At 39.4% G+C, this 26693-nt stretch overlaps 1 protein-coding gene across 5 annotated transcripts in view; it reads right to left on the bottom strand.

The window, feature by feature from the left end:
- The window catches only part of FSIP1 (fibrous sheath interacting protein 1), a 202575-nt gene that overhangs the window by 109500 nt on the left and 66382 nt on the right, over positions 1–26693 (bottom strand). For all 5 annotated transcript variants that reach the window (XM_017868057.1, XM_017868067.1, XM_017868075.1 and 2 more), the window contains one exon: positions 18523–18660. In XM_017868057.1, coding sequence (XP_017723546.1) covers positions 18523–18660 — 138 coding nt within the window. The remainder of the gene's footprint in view (positions 1–18522; positions 18661–26693) is intronic.

Raw genomic sequence — 26693 nt, 5'->3', positions numbered from 1 at the left:
ATATATATATATATATATGATGACTCATTTTTAAAGGCATTTTGGTCAACTAGTTTTACGTATTAAAACATACTTAATGTAAGTCAGGTACTACAGAAAGGTCATAATCAATCACATAATCTCTTTCTGAGCCCATTTACCTGCCCATACATCTGTAACAGAGATGTGCTGTCAGTGGCGTTTACATTATCCCAGCAAACAGAATCATAGAACAACAGGGTTTTAGAGCTCTGTCTTGCTTTTATGTCGGTTGTACTTCCCTAACATTTGCATATGCCAGGATTTCACCTATTTTCTTAAATTGCATGCAATAGCCATGCCATGCCCACCATTTTGAAAAGGTACTAGCTGCCCACCTGGGGTGAGTTCTTGACCTCTGCATCAAGATACACTTCTGGTCATTGCCTTTGGTGTATCACTGCCTTTGGTGTTCTCTGCCAGCCTGCCCTCTATGGCTGCTAATCCCCATCCATACCCTGTGGCACCCAGTACCCAACTGTTCCTCTTCTGCTTGTCTCACTCTGCTCCTTCTCTCTGAATGATAACTCAAGCTCTGCCTCTAAAGCTTTCTTGCCAACGTATCACATTCTACTTTACATACTTCACCCCTCAAAGCCTTTAAGTTATTGTTTATGTACTCCCACGAGTTATATTTGTCTTGTGTACCCTACTTAATTTTAAATTCTTAGAGACACAAATTTAATGTTGCTATTTTTCACAAATTTAACATTCCATATTACTTTCATATGCAGAAGTATGACAATGGGTAGACTTCCCAAACTATGCAAATTCCTGCTTTTTAACAGACATTTAAATCAAAATACACTGTTAGGAGCCCACTGACTATGGGACATTGTTTGAGTTGTTAGGAAAATTTTCTGAAGGATAATCTTAGGCTATTGATGTTGATCATGTGTGTCTGCAAACAATGAAGAGATAGGATAAATAAAAATTAAAACAGTGAGTTTACTACTTCTTAGCTAACATTCAATTCAAATATTAAAAGTAGACTCACTCAAGAAAAAAATTACATTCTTCTATGTTTTTAATTGTCACTGCTTATCTAAACCTTAGATACTAAGCAATGAAGCTAAGAAGAGATTAGCAGCAAACTTCAAAGGTAATAGCAGGCACTTTAGCAAGAACATAATTAGATGGTGATTTCATTGACATTACTTACTCAAAATACACTCTAGAGATGATGCAGGGCTTATACATGAAAGTATATAAATGCTTTTGATGGATTACTTCAACAAACAAAAAGCAGGTTGCAATACCCAGCATATATTTCTCACAAATGACTCCGTATGAAAATAAGATAGAAAAACAGCACCTCGCAAATCTTTTCAATATTGTAGAACAGTAAGTAAAATTAACACTTTAGAGGTAGTTAAATCTGTAATATATGTGACAAAGAGCATATGTTTTAAATATATAAAGACAGCTTTCCAATACAAAACGAAAGGAATACCTTAATAAAATACATAAATGAACAAAGACACAAATGGTCAATGCACCGAAGAAACACAAACTGCCAATAAACAATTGAAAATATGTCCAAATTTGCTAGTAACCAAAACAAAATAAATTAAAGCAACTATATCATTTCTAAACTCTGAGACTAGCAAAAAAAGAATACTAACACTGTAGGTATAGCACTCTGGAATATTCTTAGTGCAAGAATAAATTACACATCCTCACTGAAAGACAATTTGGCAACACACAGCCAAACCCTACACATACACTCTCAGCAATTCCACTTAAGAATACATCCTAAGACAATGATTAAACAAATGCTCACTCTGTCATGGTTTATAATAACAATATTGGACATTACTAGAAATAAACAGAGAGGCCTCATTCAATAGACACACTCACATAGTACCATAATGTATTTATTGTTAAGTGAAAAAGCAGGCTATAAAACCTATGTAGAATATGATCCTGGTTTGTAAAAAGACAAAAAAGGAGGAAGGAAGGGGAGGAGAGGGAAGGAGATTGAAGAAGAGAGGAAAGGAGGAGGGGGAAGAGGGGTGTGTGTGTGTGTGTGTGTGTGTGTGTGTGTGTGTGTGTGTGTGTTGGGATGGGGGAAAGTGAGCATTTGGGGTACATGCGGATAGGGAAGACGTCAGACAGGATAATGACCAAGGGTTAACTATGCTTGCATGCATAATTTTTCTTCTCTTTTTTATATTTTTCTAGATTGCCTGAATGTCCCCAAAAGATATTTTCCCTATGAAAATAAATTTCAACTATAATCACATTTGCATAACCACTTTGTAATTAAAGAGAAATCTTTCAACAAATTCTCCATCCTTATCTTCAGAGGCAGTCAGTGTTTATTTCTAGTTGGGCACAAGAGAACCCTTCACATTCACAAAGTGTGTTTCTAGGTATACCAAACAAAAACAAAAACAAACTAAAACTTGCTGTGTGTCCACACAGACTCTTTAAAAATACTCTCTAGTACTTCCCAGAGGGAAGCGCCTCAATGGAGGCAGGGCCTGAAACCTCATTCCGTGTATTTGATACTGGTTGGCCAGTAAGAATGTGAAGAGTTAAAACCCCTTCCAGAATACTTCATGCATGGAATGAACTGGGATAAATAATAATTGCATTAGCAAATAGTGCCCAAAGAAAGATTTCTGAAATATTCTAACTTTAGGAATCAAATACAAACTGAGTTGACATCAAGCTCAGCAGCTATAAGAATGAAGTCAGACATTCTGCCCTGTGCTCCCCAAATTTGTCTTCTCTCATCACTTCCAATTTAAGGAAGGAAAAGCCTGTAACAGAAAAATGATAAAACAAGAAAATTTCCATCATTTGAGATAGACATTGTGAATAATTCTACAAAGACACACTTCTCCTACTTCTCAATATGTCCAAGAGGTGAAATTGAGCATATTCTTTCTTTTCCAAGATTACACATATGATTTCAGTAAGTCTTTTATTTCAATTTTCATTTCTTGGACCTCATTTTTAGATCGAATCTAACAACCCATGTCAGACTCACTTTAAAAACACACAGCTAGACACTACTACGGGACCTCTCTCTTCATTATTTTTAGACTCTCCTAGAATCCTACTAATGCCTGTTTCTTCTATACCCCTAGAAAATTAGAATGTTGGGGAAATGTTTACTTTTTTAAAAAAAAAAAAATAAACCAATGTATCTGAGTACTACATAAATCACCTTTTCTTCTCTGAAACTGCTCTGTTAATAGCCACTAGCCACATGGGGCAATGGAGACCTTGAAAGGTGGCTGAGTCCAAATCAAGATGTGTTATAAGTGTACAAAACACACTGGATTTCATATATATATAATATACAATTAATAATGTTTTATTAATTACATGTCAAAATGATATTTGAATATAGTGAGTTAAATACAATTTCACCTGCTTCTTTTTACCTTTTTGATGTGACTAGCAGAAGATATAAAATTACTTATGTGGTTGCATTGTGTTTCTGTTGGACAGTGCTGGTCTGGAATGCTAGTTCATCTTGTCAAGATTCTTACTGCCATTTCTGTAACTCTGCAAATACTCAGTATTCTCTTTAAATAACAGGTCTTCATCAGTGGCATTACGCAAGAGGTTTGCTCCCTCCACCACACTCGGTAAAACACCTGCCACTAGTTACTCCTTTTCCCCAAAATTAAAGTCTATGCTTACTGGAAGCTGATCTGAGCATTCTGCACTCCTCGTGATTAGTGTTTTCCCCAGGGGTGTTCTGCCCCTTTGGGCCACATACACGTGAGCAATGGAGCGGCATTATAGTTTGCCAATGCTGGTGGATGGTATAACTTTCAGTTTGGGGTTCAAACTCGCTTCCCACAGGGCAAACACACTAAAGTGTCACCACAATTTCCTTGCAAAACTCACTCATTCCCTGAATTCTCCCAGTGCACCAGAAGGAATGCTATCCATTTTATACCCGCCCAAAAGTGGGCTACTATATCAGTTAGGATTGCTTTCATAAAAGAAACCCAGTGACCTGCCTGGCATAACCAAGGTTGGTTTATTTTTCCAACTTAAGAAATTGGTCAGAGGGAAACAGATAAGAGGTGATGCAATAACTTTATGATGGGACAACTGCCCCAGCCTCCTCTCTTCCTGACCTGCCCTTGTGGTCTCAAGATGCCTCCTGAAGGTTCAGGCAGTGTTTCTATGCTCCAACCAAGAAGGGAAAAGATGAAGGGCAAAAGGCATATATCAGCTGTTTTTCTTTTTATCAAGAGACTTCTGCTTTTATCTGACTGGCCAGAACTAACTTACATGGTCACCCTAGTTACAAGGGAGTCTTGCAGAGTATTTTTAACTAGAATTTTATCAGTAAGGAAAAACAGTAAGTGGATTTGGGGTAGGCAGTTGTTAATGTGTACCATAGTTGTATTTTCACCAATATTGTTGCAATTTTGTTAGAGATAGGAATAAATGCCTAGAGATATGGGGATTAAAGAAAAATTCAACAAAATTCACAATCTTAATGTTGGACACAAAAGTTGGGAGAATGGAAACTTTGGGAATATAATATCTATTACGTGGATCATTTCATTTTATTGAACTTCCACTTTTTTGAATAGTTCTTATAACAACTCTCACCATGTATCTTCGTTGATAGTAAAAGTATAATCAACCTGCCAATAATATCTTTTCTAAAAGTTTAGTTCATATTAAACAGCTGCTCAGAAAACTTTATCCACCAATCACAGCCTGCTATTCAATATGGCCTCATTCTACTTTTATAATTTTATTTCCTTCTATTTCCTTTCATCCGGAGTGGATGAAAGCAGACCTCCAATGTGAAAAGGAGTTTCTTCCTGAGTCGTCTGCAAAATTCCACACTCCTGTCACCCATCTGATCCAATACCAAATTCAGCATTCCACTCAAATTTCTGAAGCATTGTTGTCGTGAATAAGAACCGCTGTCTGCTTTTCAATCACTACCACTAGAAGATTTTTTTTAAAAGACACAGAAACGTAGCTTCAACAGTTCACAAGTATTAAGGCCCACACCATGCCAAGCTGAGAATGGGAGAGCTTCACCGGCTGAGGATGCCAGGCCCTCCGCTGGGAGCACTCACTCACTCACTAAGCGACTTACTCCCAAACAAGAGCCCTGCAGAAAGCCTGATTCAAGTTCTTGGTTCAGCAAAATTCAAGTTTCTAAGATGTCATGTATCTTTATGGCATTGGCAAAAAGTCAGAACTCTCTCTGATTAATTCATAAATGTTACCGATCATTCTGTTCCCTACAATGACCCAAGCTTTCCAAAAGCTGCCCCTTTTCCACAGGGTCTTCTTTCTGTAACACCCACCCCCATCTATCCCAAATGAAACCCGACTCATTCCTCAAGGCTCAATTCAGATTTCACATTTTCCACAAAGCCTTTCCAAATCACTCTGCTGTAACTGTTCTCTGTTTTGATCAAATATAGCACTTGATTTCTATTTCTCTGTCATTTTATTTCTGCCTTATATTTGTCGACTAGTCCCAGCCTCTCCCACTAGACCAAAAGCGTGACTCTATATTCTTAGTAGAGCATTTTATTTATCTGTTTGCATTGAATTAAATCTGGATTGTTTCTTTCTATGTGACAGACAAAAGTAATTGTGCAACATCATTGACCACAATATTTTTTAAAGTCTGGTCACAAATTATGACTGTCAAAATAGTAATCAGCCCATTGCTTTCCATTTTGAGCTCCAGAGAAAATTATTACAAACATATGAAGGGATGTCCTATGGCCTTGAGCAGGGAGGAAAGATTGCCCACCAGTGTCTATACAAGGCTTTCACTACTCCACTATGCAGCCCATAGGTCCCCATATATATTCAGCGCAGAATCCAGTTACACAAAGATTCCTGAGCATCTGCAAAGGATGAACAGATTTCCTGAACCCAAAAGTTGGGACACAGAATTTTTGTGCCATTCCAGTTCCCATTTAAAATACAGCTTTCATTGGATGCAATGGCTCACTCATGTAATTCCGGCACTTTGGGAGGCCGAGGTAGGCAGACTGCTTGAGCCCACAAGTTCGAGATCAACCTGGGCAACATAGTGAGACCTCGCCTCTACAAAAAAACACAAAAATTAGCTGGGCATGGTGATGCAGGCCTGTAGTCCCAGCTATTCAGGGGACTGAGGTGGGAAGACCACTTGAGCCCAGGGGGCAGGGGTTGTGGTGAGCCAAGACTGCACCACTGCACTCCAGCCTGGGTGACAGAGTGAGACCCCATCTTAAAAAAAATTTTTTTTAATGGATCAGGGAGCACACTTCTTTAGTAAATCTGGTATGTGTTCCAACTAAGAAACTGTTCAATGTAAAAACTTAGGGTAAGATAAGAGTTAACATTTTAAGGAACAAACAGCAGAAGCTAAGAAGGGCAATAAGAAGGGCAAAAAAAAGTTCGAAAAAAATCCATCTTACTGGCAAAAAATCTTGCATATGTAGGTTGTGTGTAATTATAATCTATCTCTTTTTCTTCCTTCTGCCCTAGGTCTCAGAGGCTAATGTGCTGTTTTACAAAACTGTGTAACAACTTTTCTCTGACTGGTTTGAAAACTGTTGTTGTTCTCACTGGAGGGATGGTGCAAAGCTTTAAAAAAGCTATACAATGATGAAGGGAAAATAGATGTAAGGGCCAGGATCCTGTTTAAAGGATCAAGGAAGGTCTAACTCCAAGAATGTCCACTTAACATTATATTTTCATTTCTATGAATTCTATCTGGTTTCATTTCAAATCTCTGTCATATTCTCAAAGCTCATTTTCTTTCTTCAAATATATTAAACAGACATATTTTACATTCTGAAACAGACCACTCCAAACTCTGCAGTCTACATGGAACTGACTCTATAGCATGTTTTTTCAATTAACCATCGCTCATGGCAGTTTCTTTCTTTATGTGTTGGGGGTCAGGGGAGTCCTCTATCGTGGATTCATGGCCCTTAAATTTTATTTGTGGGAATTTATTAAGGTCTAGATTTAAATTATTGTGTTCTTCCAGAGAGATTTCCCTTTCCTTCTACGAGGAGCTAGGATTACTCCAATCTAAGACCATTTTCAACTGAACATTCAACTTGGCCCTACGGGTGGTATGAACTCAAACCCAAAGCCTACCTTCATGCAGGCTTATCGTTAGTAATTCTCATGGGCGTCTTTTCTTTTCCATTCCACCCACAACCAAAGCAGAGACAGCTACACACGTCCCCACCAATCCCTCTCCAGAGCAGATTCTTCTTCATTTTTCCACTTGGAAGAACCATTTGGTGTGCTGACTCTATGTGGGAGCTCTGACTTGACCTCTACCCTGTCTTGGGCTCTGTTTCCTGTGCTCCCTCTACACATGCCTGGTTAAACCCACACTTCAGGCCTTCAGAGGTCAACAGATACCATGGGGACCAATGTTTGTTCCAGTGGTCACTTACCCCTCTTAACACATAGTGTCTTGTCATTCCTACCCTCCAAGGAATTCCCTTACACATTTCTGCCAGCTCAGCCATGCTTTTAAAACTACTTTTCTAAAAATATATTTTATCTAGCATGCTCAGGCTTGCTTTCCCAAGCAGGGTCTCTCTTAACATCTAGTCTGCCATACAGCTGGAACTAGAACTCTCCCATTCAGAGATTTGCATAGGGGCTGGAAACAGTTCCATGTGGCATGTTACTACCCTGTGTCAACATCCCAATAACAGGCTTCATTTTAACCTCTAAAATCAGTACAATGTTTATGTACACATTTTTCTTTTACCTCAATGCTATACTGCTTAAATATGGTGTGTGTGTATCATATATTATAATTTTTACAATAATTATTTTATATAATTATACTTAATAATTATATTCACATTTGTTTATTTCTTGAAGCATGTACCTGTCCTTGTTCCACGTAATCACACCTACAGCACACGGCCGCTGCCAATGAACTTTAAAAACTAATTCAGAAAGCAAAAGGTAAGTTATGTTAAAACCTAGCTAGTCTTATTACCTATTTCTAGAGCCTCTGCTCAACAATAAGAATTTAAGGAAAAATAAGCAATATTATAAAACAAAGTTACCATCATAATGGTCTTTTTTTTTTTTTAGATGGAGTTGCACTCTTGTCGCCCAGGCTGGAGTGCAAAGGTGCTATTTCGGCTCACTGCAACCTCTGCCTCCTGGGTTCAAACAGTTCTCCTGCCTCACCCTCCCGGGTAGCTAGGATTACAGGCATGTACCACCACGCCTGGTTAATTTTGTATTTTTAGTAGCAATGAAGTTTCGCCATGTTGGTCAGGCTGGTCTCAAACTCCCGACCTCAGGTGATCCGCCCATCTCAGCCTCCCAAAGTGCTGGGATTACAGGCGTGAGCCACCGTGCCCAGCCCATAATTGTCATTTTTAAGGTGCCTCTCAAGATATGGCACATTATTATTCAGAAACAGCACTATACCTACACCTTCTATAACATATCATCTGCATTATCATAACACATGTGAAAAACCATAATCCAGAACCAAACATCTTTAATAATTTTTAAAATGTTTACAGTATAGGTAGAATACAAAGTTTATTTATAACCTCTCTCATTCCAAAATGAATTTGAAACTGAAACCTACTAATATATTTTACAAATTGATTTAAAAGGATAGTTGAAACAAAGTAAGTTCATGAAAAAATATCCAACTATCCTTAACATTTTCATCTCAAACATTAGGACAAATACCTAATCCATGCAGGGCTTAAAACCTAGACGACGGGTTGATAGGTGCAGCAAACCACCATGGCACATGTATACCTATGTAACAAACCTGCACGTTCTGCACATGTATCCCAGAACTTAAAGTAAAATTTTAAAAAAGTAATAAATAAATAAAAACATTTTCCTCTCGAAGAACTCCAGCTAATTATGTTTCAAATTTCTCATAAATTATATTGATCTATGTAGTCAATAACTTTTAAAAGGTTACTGGGTCATTTATTCATTGCAGGATAATTCACGAACATCAGCCATGTAACTATAACTGTTCTACATTCTCAACTATTAAATGATAATATTCCATGGCAAGGAGTTTTGTTAAGATTTCTGCATTAAATGATGTAGAAATATATAAGTGCTTCTGAAAATTTTATGTTCTACTTGCTTGTTTCAAAATGGGCCTATGATTAAGAGAACAAATTTTTTAACGTTTCTCTGTTAACGTACAAATCTCACTCTCCAAAGTTTAAAACCAAATGTTTTGCATCATTATTACACACACCTGCTACCACCTACAGAAAGAACAAGAGTTGTATACTCTAAATACCAATTGTATGTGGCAGTGTTATTATTTTATCCACATTTCTAAAACCTGTTACAAGTGAAAAAAGATTAAAATTATTTCTGCAGTTATAAACAATGACACCAAAGTATAACTATTTTTCCAATTCAGACTTTCATTAATGTATGAATACCACAGCACACTATCTGGTCTTCCTGTTTAACCACAAACATGTCAGGTCTGTTTGGAGTAGTGCTGAATTTGGAAAAGATGAATATCCGGTTGGTGATAGCTTAAAGGTTTTAGAATAAAGCCTACATTTGTGGGTGGCCACAAATCTTAGCTGAAAATTGGCTGAACTATACAGACGTGACTTAGAGAGGTTGGATTTATTGAAATGTTCACAGGTTGAGGTGTCAGAAGAGCTGGGCTTCGATTATTTCTGAAAAATTATTTAGCTGCTCAAGACTTTGGTTTCTAATCCATGGAACTGCCCCACACGACCTCTAAGCCCCTTTAGCGCTCACATTCGAGAATTCTGAATCTATAGCATGTGTAACAATTGAAGGTAGACTTTCCAACCCATTCTTTAAGCAGAAGGAGCACTCCAGTCTTCTGACTGGGGTTCATATACGCTTATATCAGGTTAAATGACAAGAGCGTGTCGAAATAAAAATCAGAATGTAAGGATTTATCATCCTTTGTGAGCCACATTCTTATCCTCAGTGCTCAGCAACAGGGCTTAGAGTGCTAACATTTTGATGCAATAATGACAATGCAGTTCACCAAACAAGGCCAAGCTCAGTGGTTTCCAGGAAACTGAAAAGAGAAAGAATGTGGATAGAAATAGTAGAGACTTCAAATGATGGAGAAAATGAATGAAGTTCAAACTGAGAATCAAAAGAGACACAAAAAAGACCTAAAAGTGTGGTCAAAGCATTTGGAATGACTAGAACTAGAGAAAGTTTTCCTAACAATACTAACAAAACATCTTTGAGAGTATTTTATCATTAGTGGGATCAATGGGATAAGGTCAGATTGATGGTTTTTTATTTAAAATGCAAAAACTTTTAAAATGGAATTCTTTTGATTTGGGAAAGATAGGATCATTATGCAACTTCATCAAAGGTATTTTACCGAACTCTAGAAGTCAAAATGTTCTTTATTTTAAAAAAAAAACAAAAAATCTTTATTGTCACAATGGAACACTCACACCTCTGAAAAATGAGACAAATAATGAATTATTGTTGCTATTCATTTAAATTATTCAAAAAGTCCATCATTATGTTAATGGATTAAAATATCCTTAAATAAAGAATGATATAATAAAATTGCCTCAATTATGGCTCCCTTTTCTTTAGAAATAAAGGCAATTTAATAGAAAGTGAAAATTATCTAATAAAGGTAAGTGATAGCACATATTCTATTTCCCTTCAGGTGATTGTTAGTATATATGCACCAATATATAAATATATATATATAACATAGTTGATAAAATCTATCTTAAATGTTTATTTTTATGTTTCGTATCGTATATTTTCAATTAGAAGTCCTATATTAGCCTGGTGCGGTGGTGGCTCACGCCTGTAATCCCAGCACTTTGGGAGGCCAAGGCAAGCAGATCACTTGAGGTCAGGAGTTTGAGACCAGCCTGGCCAACATGGCAAACCCTCATCTCTACTAAAAATACAAAAATTAGTCTGGTGTGGTGGCACATGCCTGTAGTCCCTGCTACTCAGGAGGCTAACGAAGGAGAATCGCTTGAACCTGGGAGGCAGAGGTTGCAGTGAGCCAAGATCACGCCATTGCACTCCAGCCTAGGCAACAGAGCGAGACTCGGCTCAAAAAAAAAACAAAAAGTCTTCTATTGACAAAGTCCAGGTCCTTGTCATTTTTATCATCCTACCATAGTATTAAATGGGTTAATATTATATAAGTTGCTTTGACATTCCCTTCTTTGAGAACATTTATTGCCTGGGGCTTTTTTGTTTGTTTGGTTGGTTGGTTGGTTGGTTTCCTTGGGCATTATTACTTTGAAAATATTCCTAAAAGTAGAATTACACAGCTCAAAAATATCAATCATATTATAGCTGTTGTTACATTCATCGACCAATTGTTTTCCAGGAGAAAAAATAAACCATTCAAAAAGCTACCAATAATGTCCAAATATCACTGTCCCAATCTTTACACCACTCTTACTGACACATAATGATATCATATTTGTCATTCTTTTGGCTGGCCTAACAGGTGTATATAGTTCCTACAAGTTGTCTGAATACGAATTTTAATTGCTGGTAAGGCTGAATACTATTCCTTGTGATGACTCACTCTATTTTCTAAATATATAAAAACCTTTTACTGAGATACAATAAGCAATGATCTCTTGTACACATAGATGCTTTCCACATTTTTAAACATTATTTCTGTATAGACACAACACATGTATATTACAGAAGTCTGAGATATAAAGAAAAGCACAATAATAATATAAAATCACCCATAATCCCAATACATTTTTCCCTTTAAATAATGTGTGTTACAAAAAGTTAATTTCCTTTCTTTGCCTCCCCATCCATCCCAATCCCTGCTAAAAGTAACTGCTGGTAAGTATTTGGTATACATACATTGTTCCAGGATTTTCCTATGACTCTTTTTATAAAAATGGCATCACACTGATCACTATCTTCTGCAACAAGCTCTTTTTCCTTAATACTCAATCACAGACATCTTTTCAAGACACATAGACTTACCTCATTCTTTTGACAGGCAGATGGTATTCTATTCTGTGTCAGTACAATAAGTTATCAAACTAGGTCAAAGCAAGGCAAAAGGGTCCCAGCTGATATCTGAGTAATATATATTACATTTTTTCAGTTATGGTCTCATAGGTAACCATCACCAGTTCCCTTGCCCCCATAGGTATCTGCCACCAGTTCCTTTGCCCCCTTGATCTTTCATTGCAATCACCCAACCTCTCCTCACCCTTGCCTCAACTCATCACCCCTCATCTCCAGCTTTGGCGGACTCCTGAGAGCTGTCAGAGAAACCTTTCAGCGTTGCTGGCTGGCTCCGTTTCACAGCAAGGTTTCCAACCTCCCCTGGGCTACCAGACTGTTTACCATTGCTTTTATCTCATTTTCACTGGCTCTATTCCAGTCCCTACCCTTCTTCAAACCCCACTCTACCCTCCCACTCTGACCATATGGAGAGGTCGCTAATTTACAGGGTAAATAGAGAACATTCAAACATGGCCTCTCACACCTTTTCTTCATCTCTCAGCCTGCCTTTCTTGGCCCACCCTTCCTTTCTTTCATCCTGAATAAGGGAAAGGGTACCCTGGTTCTTCTCCAAGGCTTACCCCTCCATCTTCAATGTTGCCTTCCCTAAGATGTCCTTCCCCCCTGGAAACAAGCTTATGTAAATGCCATATTAATTATGTTAATAATAAAAATAGCAAAACAAATGTATATAGTACTTTAAATGTCCAGACCCTGTTCTAAGTACCTTACATATACTAATTTAAACTTCGTAACAGCCCTATGAGGTGAGTGTTACAGTAATTGTAATTATCTCCATTCTACAGATTAACGAACTGAAGCAGAGGGCCCAGGGGACCCACCAAGGTCACACAGCTACTAAGTGCACAGTTGAGATTCAAACCCCAAGCAGTCTGACCTTTAACCACCATGTCCCCTATATAAAGCTTATATACTAGGACCAGGGAAGTGATTTAGGGCAGAGTGGGGTTAGAAGACTGGATGGGCAGAGAAGCCTGCAGAGCACCCAAACCAACAGAAAACTACTCTCTTCTTTGTCTGGTTTGAAGTACCAGAGACAGACATCACTTGTATGGCAAATGATGGAGAGACTGTCTGTGGGGGCTGTCTTATGGTGCCTATTCTATGAAAGCAGATACTCCCATTATCTCTTCATTCGAACATCTCAAATTGTCTCCATACAAGTAACCTGGTGGAAAAACTCCTATCCATGGCTAAAGCCACTACACCTAACCCCATGGGAACCAATTAGGCAAGCGGCAGGTGGCTCAGCACAAACTCCCTGACATGTGAAAAGAGCTCAAAGCGCAGCTCCTCTGCCTATTCACCATCTACAGGCTGCCTGCTTGGGCCTGAGACACTCACCTAAACCATCCAGGCACCCCATGATACTTCAACACTCTCTACCCAGCCAGCGTCACTCCAGTCTAGTTTGAATACTTAGTCCCAGACAGACCATTTCCAATGAGATAATTCTAACTTTCTTCCTCAATATTTACCAGAAATATGTCTCTTTTTGGCTTCCCAATCACCACGCATTTTCCTCCTCCACTATAAAGAATCAAATTAACATTTAACATGTTAGCCCTTTAAATCTCTTTGGGAAGTGACCATCTGTGATTTTTCTACCAAACCACTCCCCTTCCCTCCTACCCCAACAAACACACACAAAACACACATGCACTAGTCTCTTCTCTGCTGGGCTAAATAAATACATGTAGCCCCATTAACAACCCCTCAGATGACCTGGTTTTACATCTCTTCCTCATCTTGGTCACTCTAATACCTACAGATGATCCCTTTTGCTTACTTCTCTCTTAATGTGTCCCAGAGCAGCTGTATGATACGGCTGACTCACACTAAGGAAATCCTACAGATGTGCTTCACACATGCTGCTTCCAGCACCCACTGCTCTTCCTTCCTCCACTCTCAGAGCTGCTTTTCAAGGCCCCTGATGCCTACTGAGTTTCACGTTAAGTGTGTGAGCTTCAACCTCATTTCATTGTGTCTACTTTCCCTAGCTCCTAATAGCTAAATCCACTGATGCCAACAACACTACCACCTCCTATAGACGAAATCAAATCCCACTTCCTCAACCAGTCTTGACCAAGACAAATGTGCATCAGCAGCCTCAGCCTAACCCTGAAACACAGAATTAAGCTGCTTTTCCAGCCTTTACTGACAAATCAATCCTGGATGCAGGCATTTCCAGTACCCCCCAGGGCTCCTATACTGCCCCTTAGCTCACTCTTTCTTCTCCCATCCCTAAAACAGGATATGGGTTTGATCCTTAGATCACCAATTCAATGGCCACAGATTACATCTTCCACCAGTAATCCTGAAAGGATGTTCCATTGCAGGAGGCAGAATAAGGCAAAACTGCAAAGTTGGCCATTTCCTATCATTCAGAAACCACATTCTCTGGTTGGAGGGCAGTAGACTAATTTTGTATATAGAAAAGACAATCTTGCATTCTCCTAAAAAGTGTTACTAAACTTCCAAAAGTAACTTTCAATAGAAGATTTAATCCAATTAATACCAAATATTTAGGAAACACACAAACTAGTTTTAGATCCTATATATTACAAATAACGTCACTTCTTATTAAAGATAAGTGTGCCAACAATCTCTGACAAAAGAACAGAGATCATCTTGCACTACTCTCTTGATTCTAAAGCAATGAAATGAAGTCTCTCAGACGGCGGTCCCCAACCTTTTGGCAATGGGGAGGGGTGGGGAGGGGTATGGTTTTGGATGAAACTGTCCCACCTCAGATGATCAGGCATTAGATTTTCACAAGGAGTGTGCAATCTAGACCTCTGGCATGTGCAGTTCACAACAGGACTCGTGCTCCTATGAGAATCTAATGCCATTGATCTGATAGGAGGCAGAGCTCAGGTAAAGCAAGAGATGGGGAGTAGCTATAAATACAAATGAAGCCACCCTCACCTGCTGCTCACCACCTGCTGAGCGGCCCTGTACCTGGTCCTTGGTCCAGGGGTGGGGGACCCCTGCTCTAAGAAACTACGCAATTTATTCAGGGTCACAGAGCAGGCTATAAACAAAACTGAAACAAGGACTCAGGTCTCCAGATTCCCGGTCGAAATAATACCTAGCCATCTATGAGGTACAGTGCGTTTTCAGAGTTTGAAACACACAGTATCTTCCCCTCAACAGGCCACATGGTACACAATGTGAATCCACAATTATGAAATCAGTTATGAATCTACACTAAGCAATGAAAACATAAAACAGGGCCAGACGTGGTGGCTCAGGCCTGTAATCTCAGCCCTCTGGGAGGCCACAGTGGGCAGATTGCTTGAGCTCAGGAGTGACAGATCAGTCTGAGAAACAAGGTAAACCCCTGCCTCTCCTAAATATAAAAAAATTAGCTGGTCATGGTGGCACACACCTGTAGTCCCAGCTACTCAGGAGGCTGAGGTGGGAGGTTACCTGCACTCCAACTTGGGCAACGGAAGTGATACTCTTGTCTCAGAAAAAAAAAAAAAAAAAAAAAAACATAAAACAGTACATATCAACATGCGTGGGCCTTTATCATGCAGATAACAGCCTCTGAAAGTGTTAACTATAAAACACAGTACTATGAAAATAAAATTTGTATAGGGGAACCCAAACATTTCACTCATGAATATTACTGATTATAACAAGTTTATCACACTTTAATTAACAAAAAAAACATTAATCATGAAAAGAAGAGCAAGTCCCAGAAAGGCAGTAATAGCATAGTTGTTAAATGCTAACCATTCGAATCCTATCTCCTCCACTTACTAGCCGTAAGGAATTAGTCAACCTCTCTTTCGCTCCATTTCTTCATCTACAAAATGAGGACTGGTGTTTACCTCATGGAGCAGCTGTGCTGATTAAACACTTCAGTATCTGTAAAATACTTGGGACAGTGCCTGGCTCATAGTTGGTATTCAATAACTGCTCTTATCTACTCATGTATTATTCTTTTCCACTTGGATAACAACCAACTCTTGACATTTATCATATCCCTTTAAGTGTAGCCAAACTTCATAAGGCAGTGGAATGACATACGCTTTATTAAAGGATCCTGGTTTTGAGCCAAAAATTAAATAATGGTAGAGATGTGGTAGAAAAGAACAGGTACATGTTCAAGGTATGTGATAAACGGCCAGTGTCTAAGTCTGTTTGGGCAACAAAATAATGGTATTTTGGGTGGTTTATAAACAACAGAAACTTATTTCTCACAGTTCTAGAAGCTGGGAAGTCCAAGATCAAAGAGCGGGCAGGTTTGGTGCCTAGTAAGGGCCCATTTCCTTGTTGATAGGGGTGACTTCTCACTACATCCTCACATGGTAAAAGGGGCAAATGAGTTCCCTTGGGCCTCTTTTATAAAGGCACTAATTTCACTCACAAGGGTTTCACTGACATGACCTAATCACTTCCCCAAATTCTCCACCTCCTAATCCCATCACCTTGGGGATTAGGGTTTCAACAGGAATTCTGGGGGGACACAAACCTCCAGACCACAGCAGTCAGAAATCAGGAGAATGGATCATGGGGAGTGACAGGCTTAGCCCACCTTGGATTGGCAGATATGGGGTGAGAGGAAGTACCAACAGTTTTCAAAACCGACCAAACCACAAACATTTCATTTATCACATGGAATTTACAATGTACCATCATTACCACTACAATGAATGGCCAAGAGCTCCCTTGCACTTCCCTACCATTCCTGCTTTTTTTTTTTTTTGAGACGGAGTCTTACTCTGTCACCCAGGCTGGAGTGCAGTTGTACAATCTCGGGCTCACTGCAACCTCCACCTCCCGGGTTCAAGTAGTTCTCCTGCCTCAGCCTCCCAAGTAACTGGGACTACAGGTGCACGCCGCCACACCTAGCTAATATTTTTTGCATTTTAGTAGAGACAGGGTTTCACCTTGTTACCCAGGCTGGTCGCGAACTCCTGAGTTCAGGCAATCCGCCCACCTCAGCCTCCCAAAGTGCTGGGATTCCAAGAGTGAGCCACTGCACCCGGCCCATTCCTACTTCTACTTCATCCCATCAACAGAATCAGGGAAATCTCTCTGAAAATGGAAACACAGGTCTCCCTGAAATATAACACCCATGAGATTCTCCATGCAAAGCAAATAAAAATGAGCTCTAAAAGAAGCACCATGTATTAATTCCCTTTAGATCTGCTGCCTAACTCTCATGAGGTGGCCCTGATCCCCATCAGGCTCTGTGTCAGTGCTGCTATCTGTGGCCTGCAGGCAGTGAGGGCAGTTCAGCTGGGCTTGACCATCAAGGTGTTGTGACACACTCTCAGGGGCTCTGAAGGGGAGCACATTTTAAAATCACTCACCTGATGTTTACTCCACAGTGCAGTATATTAAGTGGAATAATGAGAGAAGGGAATGACTGGAAACAAGAAATCCGACAAAAACCAGGTTATAAGTGGCTAAGGCATGAGGTGACAACACTGAGAGAAGGGTGATAAAAGTAGGGACAAAAAAAAAGACTTTGAGTCATAAGAAACTCAGGAAGGATATGGCAACAAATTAGTCACATTGATTAAAACTCAAAGAGGCTTGAAGATCACCCAAGATGACAGAATTTAGCAGGAGACCAAAAGGGGTTACTGCAGGTAATTATCTCAAGACCACAGTCACAAGCTCAGCCTTGACATGTTTAATTTTAGGTAAAATCCAGGTATCCAGCTAAAAATATGCTATGGGTAGCTGGAAAATCATAATACAATACAGCATTTCTAACAGGTTCAGAGTATCAACCAGCTCACAAATGAGTTGCTCTAAGAGTTTTCACTCATCAGTAATGACATGTCTTTATGTTGAGCAAGAAAAACATGAAGTAGGCCAAGAAAGACTTGCAATGCATTAAAATTCATTAATTACTAATAATATATTAGTAATTACAAACAAAAAGTGAGAGAATTTAAGCTATAAGTTCAAAACAGAAGGATGATTTTAGGGAGAACTACCAAATTTTTCCACAAAAACCGAATATTTGTGTCACTGTCAGAATATTAGGATTAAGGATAATTATTCTGACTTCAGATAGTATCTTACACACTATCCGAAGTATCTTACACACTATCTGAAGTCAGAATATGCTTTATGTTATTTAAATTAATGTTTTATATTATATAAATTGCTTAAATTCAGAATAATATCAAAGTCCTATGAATTATATGTTTAGTTTTTATTCACATTGTTACTGACAAATTCACATGGCTGATTTAACACGAGAACAGTCATAAAATAGTCAAAAGAGACTGAAACCTTTTTTGGTACAAGTATTGGCTATAATTAAACTTTAAATAAGAGAGATGGTCGGGTGTGGTGGCCCACACCTGGAATCCTAGCACTTTGGGAGGCTGAGTGGGGCAGGTCACTTGAGCCCAGGAGTTCGAGACCAGCCTGGGCAACATAGAGAGACCCCCACCTCTATTTTTTTTCTAAAAAACAATTAATTAAAAGAAAAGAAAGACTTACCACATTTTCCTTCATCATTCTCAGCTTTTCATCAATCTCTCTCAGCCGATTATGCAGATCCCGTTGCTGTTTGGTGTTCCTGAGTACCTTTTCTCCTGGAGTTACTTCCATATTTCTTTCACCATCAAAGTCAGGTTCCTAATTAAAAAAACAACAACAACAACAACAATAAAAAAACATCATTCCCAGGCTGGAAATGTGCTGTCACATACCAACCTCAAAGCAACTGAGCCTTGAGGGTTAGCTTTGCTTCTCAAACAATATTTCTTCCCTTCAAAACAATATTTTATAATGCTTTAAAGTCTTCCCATTTTAGGAGGTAAAGGTCCAACTGTACATACAAAAAGCAGGAAAGGAACCCAACTTCTGTAAGCATCTGGGAAGCAGAAGGAGACAGTGAAAAGAGCTGGGGTCAGAAAACAGGAACCTGGGTTCTGGTCCCTGCTCTGATACTTACCAGCTTGAAACCTTGGACTTTTCTCTGGACTTCAAGTTTATCATGTATAAATAAGAAGGAAAAAAACCCTGCCCATCCACATTATTAGAGGCAGCTGTGTAATAATGAGAAGAAAACTGGATTTGGCAACGTCAGGAGTTCTGAATCTTCACCCTGCCTGGTTCCTGACTAGACTGACCTTAGGGAAATGAATTAACCTCTCTGAGCTTCAGTTTCATCATCTGTAAAACAATAATAATAATAATAGATCTAGGCTAAAAGTCATCACAGTATGTAGTAGGCAAGCAACAAATCTCAATGCCAAACAAATGCAAGCTGAGTATGTCCTCTGAAAAGATTAAGTATTATATAATGAAAGTACTTCATTACTATCTGCAATATTTATATTGACAGAACTATATTTTCCCAAAGTTAATGTTATTTCTGGGTGATAAAAATGGGCATTTCTTGATAGGAATTTGTTCCTATATCTAAGATTAAACTTCCTTTCTCGCACACATCTGCTCTGTGTTGCCATATAAGTAACAGGCAGGAATGATATTTTCGAAATCACTCAAGCAATAATCCTACTCCCTCATTCCTTACATAGAGCTGGTCACCAGGAATACTATCCAGTTGCCAATCCCTAATACCTCTCTAATCAAGGCACTTGTTTCTTTCTCACTGTCTTAGTTAAGATATCCTCATCATTCACCAGCAGTTTTTAAACTCCAGTGAGCTTCAGAATCACCTCCAGAGCCCAGGAAAAAATCTGAAGGACCAGCCTCTACCCAGGAGATTCTGATTCAAAAGGTAAGGACGGGACAGGCATGGTGGCTCACACCTATAACCCCAACACTCCAGGAGGCCAAATCAGGAGGATCCCTTGAGCCCAGAAGTTTGAGACCAGCCTGGGCAACATAGTGAGACCCCATATCTACAAAATTAAAAATTAAAAAATTAGCCAGGCATGGTAACGCCTACAGCCCCAGCCACTTGGGAGGCTGAGGTGGGAGGATCACTTGAACCCAGGAGGTCGAGACTGCAGTAAGCTGTGATGGCACCACTGCACTCCAGACTGGGCAACAGAATGAGACTCTGTCTCAAAAAAAAAAGGACTAAGGACTAATAAACTGAAGCACACCTATTTGAGAATTCAAGAACTACTGACTTAGGTTGCTGCTGGAGCCTCCTCGCTGGTCTTGATGCTACCAGTCACCCTTGTTGATTCCATTCTTTGCAGGGAAGTCACAGAACAAGGTGCAAAGTATTCATGCTCTAGGCCCTACCAGTCTCTTCATCTCATTTCCTACTGCTTGAGACTCAGACTCAGATGTGCAGCAATATTCACTACTCCTAGTTCCCCCGATTCCAACTCTCCAGCTCCTTGTGGGGACTCCCACCCATTTTGAGCCCAGCTCAAGCATATTTCCACAATATTCCCTGACATACCCACAAAGGACAAATTATTCTCTCAGCCATGCCACATGTTCCTTTATTGCACTTACCACACTGCCACTGCCTAGACAGTGACATGGCTGACCCTATTCTCTGTATCCCAATGCAAACTATAATCCTGAAGCTGTGTAAGCACTGGCCAATAGACTGTAATTTTGGTTTTCAAAACTTTCATCAAACTAGCAATGAATTTCAGTAAAATTCTTATTGTATACAATTCTACTTAGCAAATTATTAAAAGAGTGCGTCAATTTCAAGAAGTGATTATTTTATATTTGGCTTCATGTCTCACTTCTGGTAGCTTTCAATCTCTAGAAGCATCCTGATATGGTTTGGCTCTGTGTCCCTACCAAATCTCATGTCGAATTGTAATCCCCAGTGTTGGAGGTGGTGCCTGGTGGGAGATGACTGGGTCATGGGGGTGGAGTTCTCATGAATGGGTTAGCACCATACCTTCAGTGCTGTTTTCGTGATTGTGAGTGAGTGAGTTACCATGAGGTCTGGTTGTTTAGAAGTGTGTATCACCTCCCTCTTCTCTCTCTCTTCCTCTTGCTCTGGCCATGTAAGAAGTGCCTGCTTCCCCTTCACCTTCTGCCATGATTGTAAGTTTCCTGAGGCTTCCCCAAAAGCAGAAGCTGCTATGCCTCTTGTACAGCCTGCAGAACCGTGAGCCAGTTAAACCTCTTTTCTTTATAAATTACCCATTCTCAGGTATTTCTTTATAGCAGTGAGAGAACAGTCTAATACACATCTAGAGGCTGAATTATTATCAGAAATATTTTTTAAAGGAAATCTAATGTTAGGGAGGAGTTTGGAAAAAATGGTATCAAGGTCTCTTTGCAATGCTAAGCAGTCCAGCATTTTATAAACTTTTATGAAGACACACCTGCTATGAAGTAGGACACATGGTAATCTGAAAAGCACCCTGGATTTCATTTTTAAATTGAAATTATTTTAATAATCTACAACTATGATTTTTTCTAAATCTCGGGGCAAGCAAAGAGAAGGCACAAAAAGAAAAAAATTGTAAGTTGGACTTAGCAACATTTTTAAATGTTGCTTAATCAAAGCCACCATTGAGAAAATGAACAAACCACTGACTGACAATGATCATAACACACATATCTGACAGAGGACTTGTATCCAGAACATATAAGGACCTCCTACAACTCGATAATAAAAATAATCAAATAGACAATAACAATAAATCAAATGACAATCAAATTCTATAAAGACTTGCACAGATACTTCATAAAAGCTGTGTGCATGACAAATAGGAACATGAAAACCTCCTCCACATCATTAGTCATTGGGGAAATTCAATTAAACCACAATGAGACACTACTATATAGCCACTAGCATGGCCCAGATGAAAAACTGAACACCAAATGCTGGAAATGTGTGAAACGAGAGGGACTCTCTTACATTGTTTGCAGGACTATACAATGGTACAACCACTTTGAAAAACAGGCCATTTCTTTTTTTTTTTTTGAGATGGAGTCTCGCTGTGTTGCCAGGCTGGAGTGCAGTGGCGCAATCCTGGCTCACTGCAACCTCTGCCTCCTGGGTTGAAGAGATTCTCCTTCCTCAGCCTCCTGAGTAACTGAGATTACAAGCATGCCCAGCTAAGTTTTGTATTTTTAGTAGAGACAGGGTTTCACCATGTTGGCCAGGATGGTCTCGATCTCTTGACCTTGTGATCCACCCGCCTAGGCCACTCAAACTGCTGGGATTACAGCTGTGAGCCACCATGCCAAAACAGGCCATTTCTTAAAAAGTTAAATGTTTGTCGATCCTGTGACCCAAAAATTCAACTCCTATGAATTTATCAAAGAGAAATTAAAATATGTAACTATAGCCTTGTACACAAATGTTCATGGCAGCTAAAAACTGAAAACAGCCCAGGTGTCCATCAATAGAAGTATGATAAACTATGGTGAGTACCTGCCACAGCTGGGACCATCAGGGCGTTTCTCCTGGAGCTCCATCTCCTGGTTAGGTTTAGTCAAAGTAAGGGGAGGAGTTCTAGGAGAGTAGAGGACAGAAGGAGAGAGAGCTTGGGGTATTTTTCCCCTTCCCCCCATACTTTGCATCACAGTTTGGGCAGTGATGTATCCCTGAGATGTGCTGAGTTTTCTTAGATTCAACTGCATATTCATGCTCAAAGACTAACAGACGACACACTTAGAGCCACTCTACTCAGAAGGATATAAAACAGGAAACACAGCAGGGCAGTATCAGGTATCCCTTTTCAATGGGAGTGTTTGCTACAGTCCATGCCAAAACAATATAGGTATAAAGAGCAAAACAGCTATAAGCTACCTGTCTTAAAATCCTCCTATCCTACAGGAGCCATTATGTCTTGAAATGCCCCCACAGGCACACTGAGTCCAGGGACCCAGCAAGAAATGTGCCCAGCCACAAGAATCACTGCAGTCAGAGATACCCAAAATATGGCTTCTCCATCAGGTCTTTATAATTCTCCCAATCCAGGGATCATTTTAAGCATAAGCAAAGTTGCCTCCTAACGTATTCGGCATTCCAACTTTTCTCAGATTGCCAAGGAAACAGAGTTAGGAAACTAACTACAGCTCAAATGCTCATGCTGAGGGGGCTGGGGTTGGCTAACCCTTTGCTCATGTCCTCTATTATTACAACTTCAGATGGCCAGTTCTTCTCCCACAGCTCCAGCTCTTGCTGAGCTCCCACACACTTTTTCTTCCCCCGTCCACTGTGGCTAGTCTCTTGGTGTCCCAACATCCACTGTTAGCTCCTTTAAAGCTATATAAATAGTCCCTTCATATAATTATCTTCAAAATACAAGCTAGATATTCCTTCTGTTTCTTGTCAAAAACTCTAACTGATATATAAGAGTGTGTGTGTAAGTGTGTGTGTGTGTAGAGAGAAATAGACTGGAAAGAAATTTAACAATAATTAACTTGGTAAAATCCTGATTATTTAATCTTATTTTCTTATTTTGTCGTTCCTGAATTTCCTACAATAAGCATGTATCAATTTCATAAGCAGACAGACCTTTTTTGTTTGATTTTTTTTTTGAGACATGGTCTTATTCTGCCACCCAGGCTTGAGTGCAGTGGCGCAGTCACATCTCACTGCAGCCTCGCCCTCCCAGGCTCAAGCGATCCTCCCACCTCAGCCTCTCAAGTGGCTGGGACTACAGGCGCACACCACCTTGCCTAGCTGATTTTTTGTGTATGAAGAAGGAATGGATTTCACTATGTTGCCCAGGCTGATTTTGAACTCCTGGGCTCAAGGGATCCTCCTGCCTCAGCCTCTCAAAGTGCTGGGATTACAGATGTGAGCCACAGATTTTTTATTTTTAACACATTTTCTACCAAGGCCATTTTGTTCTGTTCTGACAATGTGACTCTCCATACCTAAGAGGTATAGACCCGAAGGTTGGATTCTAGCTTCAGTTCTGCTGGAACAATCAGCTGTGTACTTTTGAGGAAATCACCTCCTCTTTCTAGGTCTCAATTACTTCTGAGAAAGTTATTTCCCCTTCTAATAGCTTATGAGTGTGTAATTCTCCACAATTAGACCCAAAGGATATACAACAGCTTTCTTCAGTCATGGCCTCCAATAGCATAACTATATAGTTCAAATATTTGAGAAATATTGTATGATGAAAGCAGAGGCCAAGAGAGGGCAAGGAAAGGTAGCCACTGATGCTGACAAAAATTGCCCCGCTGCAAACTCAAAAAGCTCTGTGGTGCCAGGAAAGATCCTTTTCTCACAACAAAGTGCCAACCAGTACTATCTGTCCTCGTAATCATCAGGAAATATCTTGATTTCTCATAGTAGAAATGTTTAATCAGATTCTCTGACCGGCATATCATTTCTGTGTTTCTGAGGCATACAGGAATGCTTTTATGGAGAATTCAATAAAAGCTCTCCTCGATATGCCACAAGAAGAGAACTGTCCCTGAGGCCAAGATCAATAGATACTTGTTGCTTTGACTAATTGGTTGCCAAGAGATTCCGAGTTTATCCTTAGAAAAAGTATCTGTGGTGTTGAGTAGGCCAAAAGGGATCTTTGAAGCAAAATAAACTCATTTTCAAAAGTCAAAAACAGAGGAAATTACCCACAGCTTCATAAGTTATTTGATAGGCAAATAAGGCATGCGTTAAGGATTGGGAAAATACAAACCTGCCTAAATCAAGCCAGTTTGTCCTATGTTTTCAAGCTAATGCTATACATTTCCATAGGTTCCTGCTATTTCCTGTCATCAGATGGATCATGTGCCTGGCAGTACCAAAAGTAGAGAACAAGATTGTTTTTATCACCTTGGAATAATGCCATAAAATGAAGGAAACCTTGACTACATCAGAAGCTTAACAGAGGGAAGCAAAGAAATATAAACTTCACAGTAATCTGTAAAATGGAGGTGGCAAGGGTAGTTTCCCAGATTTAACTGGAGATCTAACAGATTGGCACTGGAGGTAAAGAGCTCTGAAGCAACTTCTTGTTTGTTTCTCAAACCCATAAATCCATGCTCCTGTGGCTTCTATGGGTTTTGGAAACGAACAGATGGTCAATAAGATTTCTGTGCCTGTAACTAGCATACATTTAAAAAATCCTAAATTCCTGCCCTCAACCAACACTTTAAGTACATCTGGGGTCAAGTGGAGTCCATGGCCATTACTGGAACTATACAAATCCCTGGACCCAATAATAAAACATCTTTCAGAATTACATGTCAAACAATGGTCTGTATTTCCTCAATTTCAGCTAACATTGAGACAGGAAGAAACCAAAAAAAAATTAATTGTTGCTGTCAGCAATAATAACATGATCTTGGCAAGAAAGGAGATCAATATAAACTACAATTTTCCTCAGTCAAATGATTGCTAACTTTTTCTTGAGCTTACCAAATTGTGTACAACTGAATCAATAGTTTAAGAATAAGAGAATAAATCAAACTAAGGAGGACCTTTATATTCAATTAAACTAGTTAGTTTAAGAACACAGTGATGCCGCCTGTCAAGGAGAGCCATTTCTGAGGCCCTCCCCAATCAGAAAAAAAAATCTAACGGTGAACTGGAATTCTAGATTTAGTAAAACTGATTTCATGAGAGATGAATAAACTGTACTTGCATATAAGAGCCAAATGGAATAGAATTTATTATTGAATCCAGTTGCTAAGGATTTAAGAAACTGAATGCTTATATAACTCCTATATTTTAGATATTTCTGGAGAGAACTGGAATCTAATACATCTACAAATAAGAAGTATGGTAACTAAATTATAGAACATCACTCAGTTTTATGGTGGGATTTACAATACGTGGAAAGAACAAACTGATTTGTTGAGGGTTAGGAGATGGATACAGAAAAGTATGCACAGTTAAACCACAGATCTTAAGAAAAAATTGCTTCAATTATTTCTCTTGCTAAGACAAAATGAAAATAAAAGCAGATGTAAAACTGCAACCACATATTATTCACATTACAGAAAGAGCAGTAATATGCCATTCTTTCTTTTGACTATAACCACATGCTTTGTTTTATGCTAACGAAATCAGATATGTAAAAGCCAAATGCTGCTTTTAAAACATTGCCATAAAGTTAAGTGCTGGGCCAGAGCATCTATATGAGAACGTCACAGTCAGCGAGCCCATAAAGAGAAGAAGACTTCTTATCTGCCCTTTTCACAAAGACCAGCACCTCCTTCATCTCTGAGCCACATGCCTAGAGTTCCTCAAACTATTCTGACTCAAGCACATTGACCCAACCACATTTATCATCTTAAATCTATGTGCATACCAACTTACTACCTTACAGTTACCATACACAGATAAGTCAGAAAGTCTATGTTTCAGCTTGTTCAGAAAACTGTTTTCTTGACCAACAAAGATAAATCTTCAAAGGAATTTTTAAAATATCATGCCTTCATTAAATAACCTTTCCTTTCCCTGTGCTCCCGCAGCATACACTTTCCGTACTTTTCATCCGATCAGTGCCCATCTGGTGGTGGTTCCTGTTTCACTGCACAGTCACTCCACAACTTGTTCTATGCTTACATCACATCCTCTGGTATCCTACAAGCTACCTTGAGGTCAGAGATCAAGCTTCATACTAGTCTGGACACTACATCAGCCACTACAGTGTCTCCTACGAAATAAGCAGGCATTCAAAAATGTACTGATGATCTCTGCAAAGGCTGGACAAGCAACATAAATGCGTGAAGTGGGCCTCAGGGCCTGCCATACAATATAGAGTGGTGGATACTGCAGCAAACTGGAGAATCTGTGC

This window comes from Rhinopithecus bieti, unplaced genomic scaffold (assembly GCF_001698545.2).
Source record: "Rhinopithecus bieti isolate Rb0 unplaced genomic scaffold, ASM169854v2 scaffold_115, whole genome shotgun sequence".
NCBI lineage: Eukaryota > Metazoa > Chordata > Mammalia > Primates > Cercopithecidae > Rhinopithecus > Rhinopithecus bieti.
This window is presented reverse-complemented; position numbering and strand designations above follow the sequence as displayed.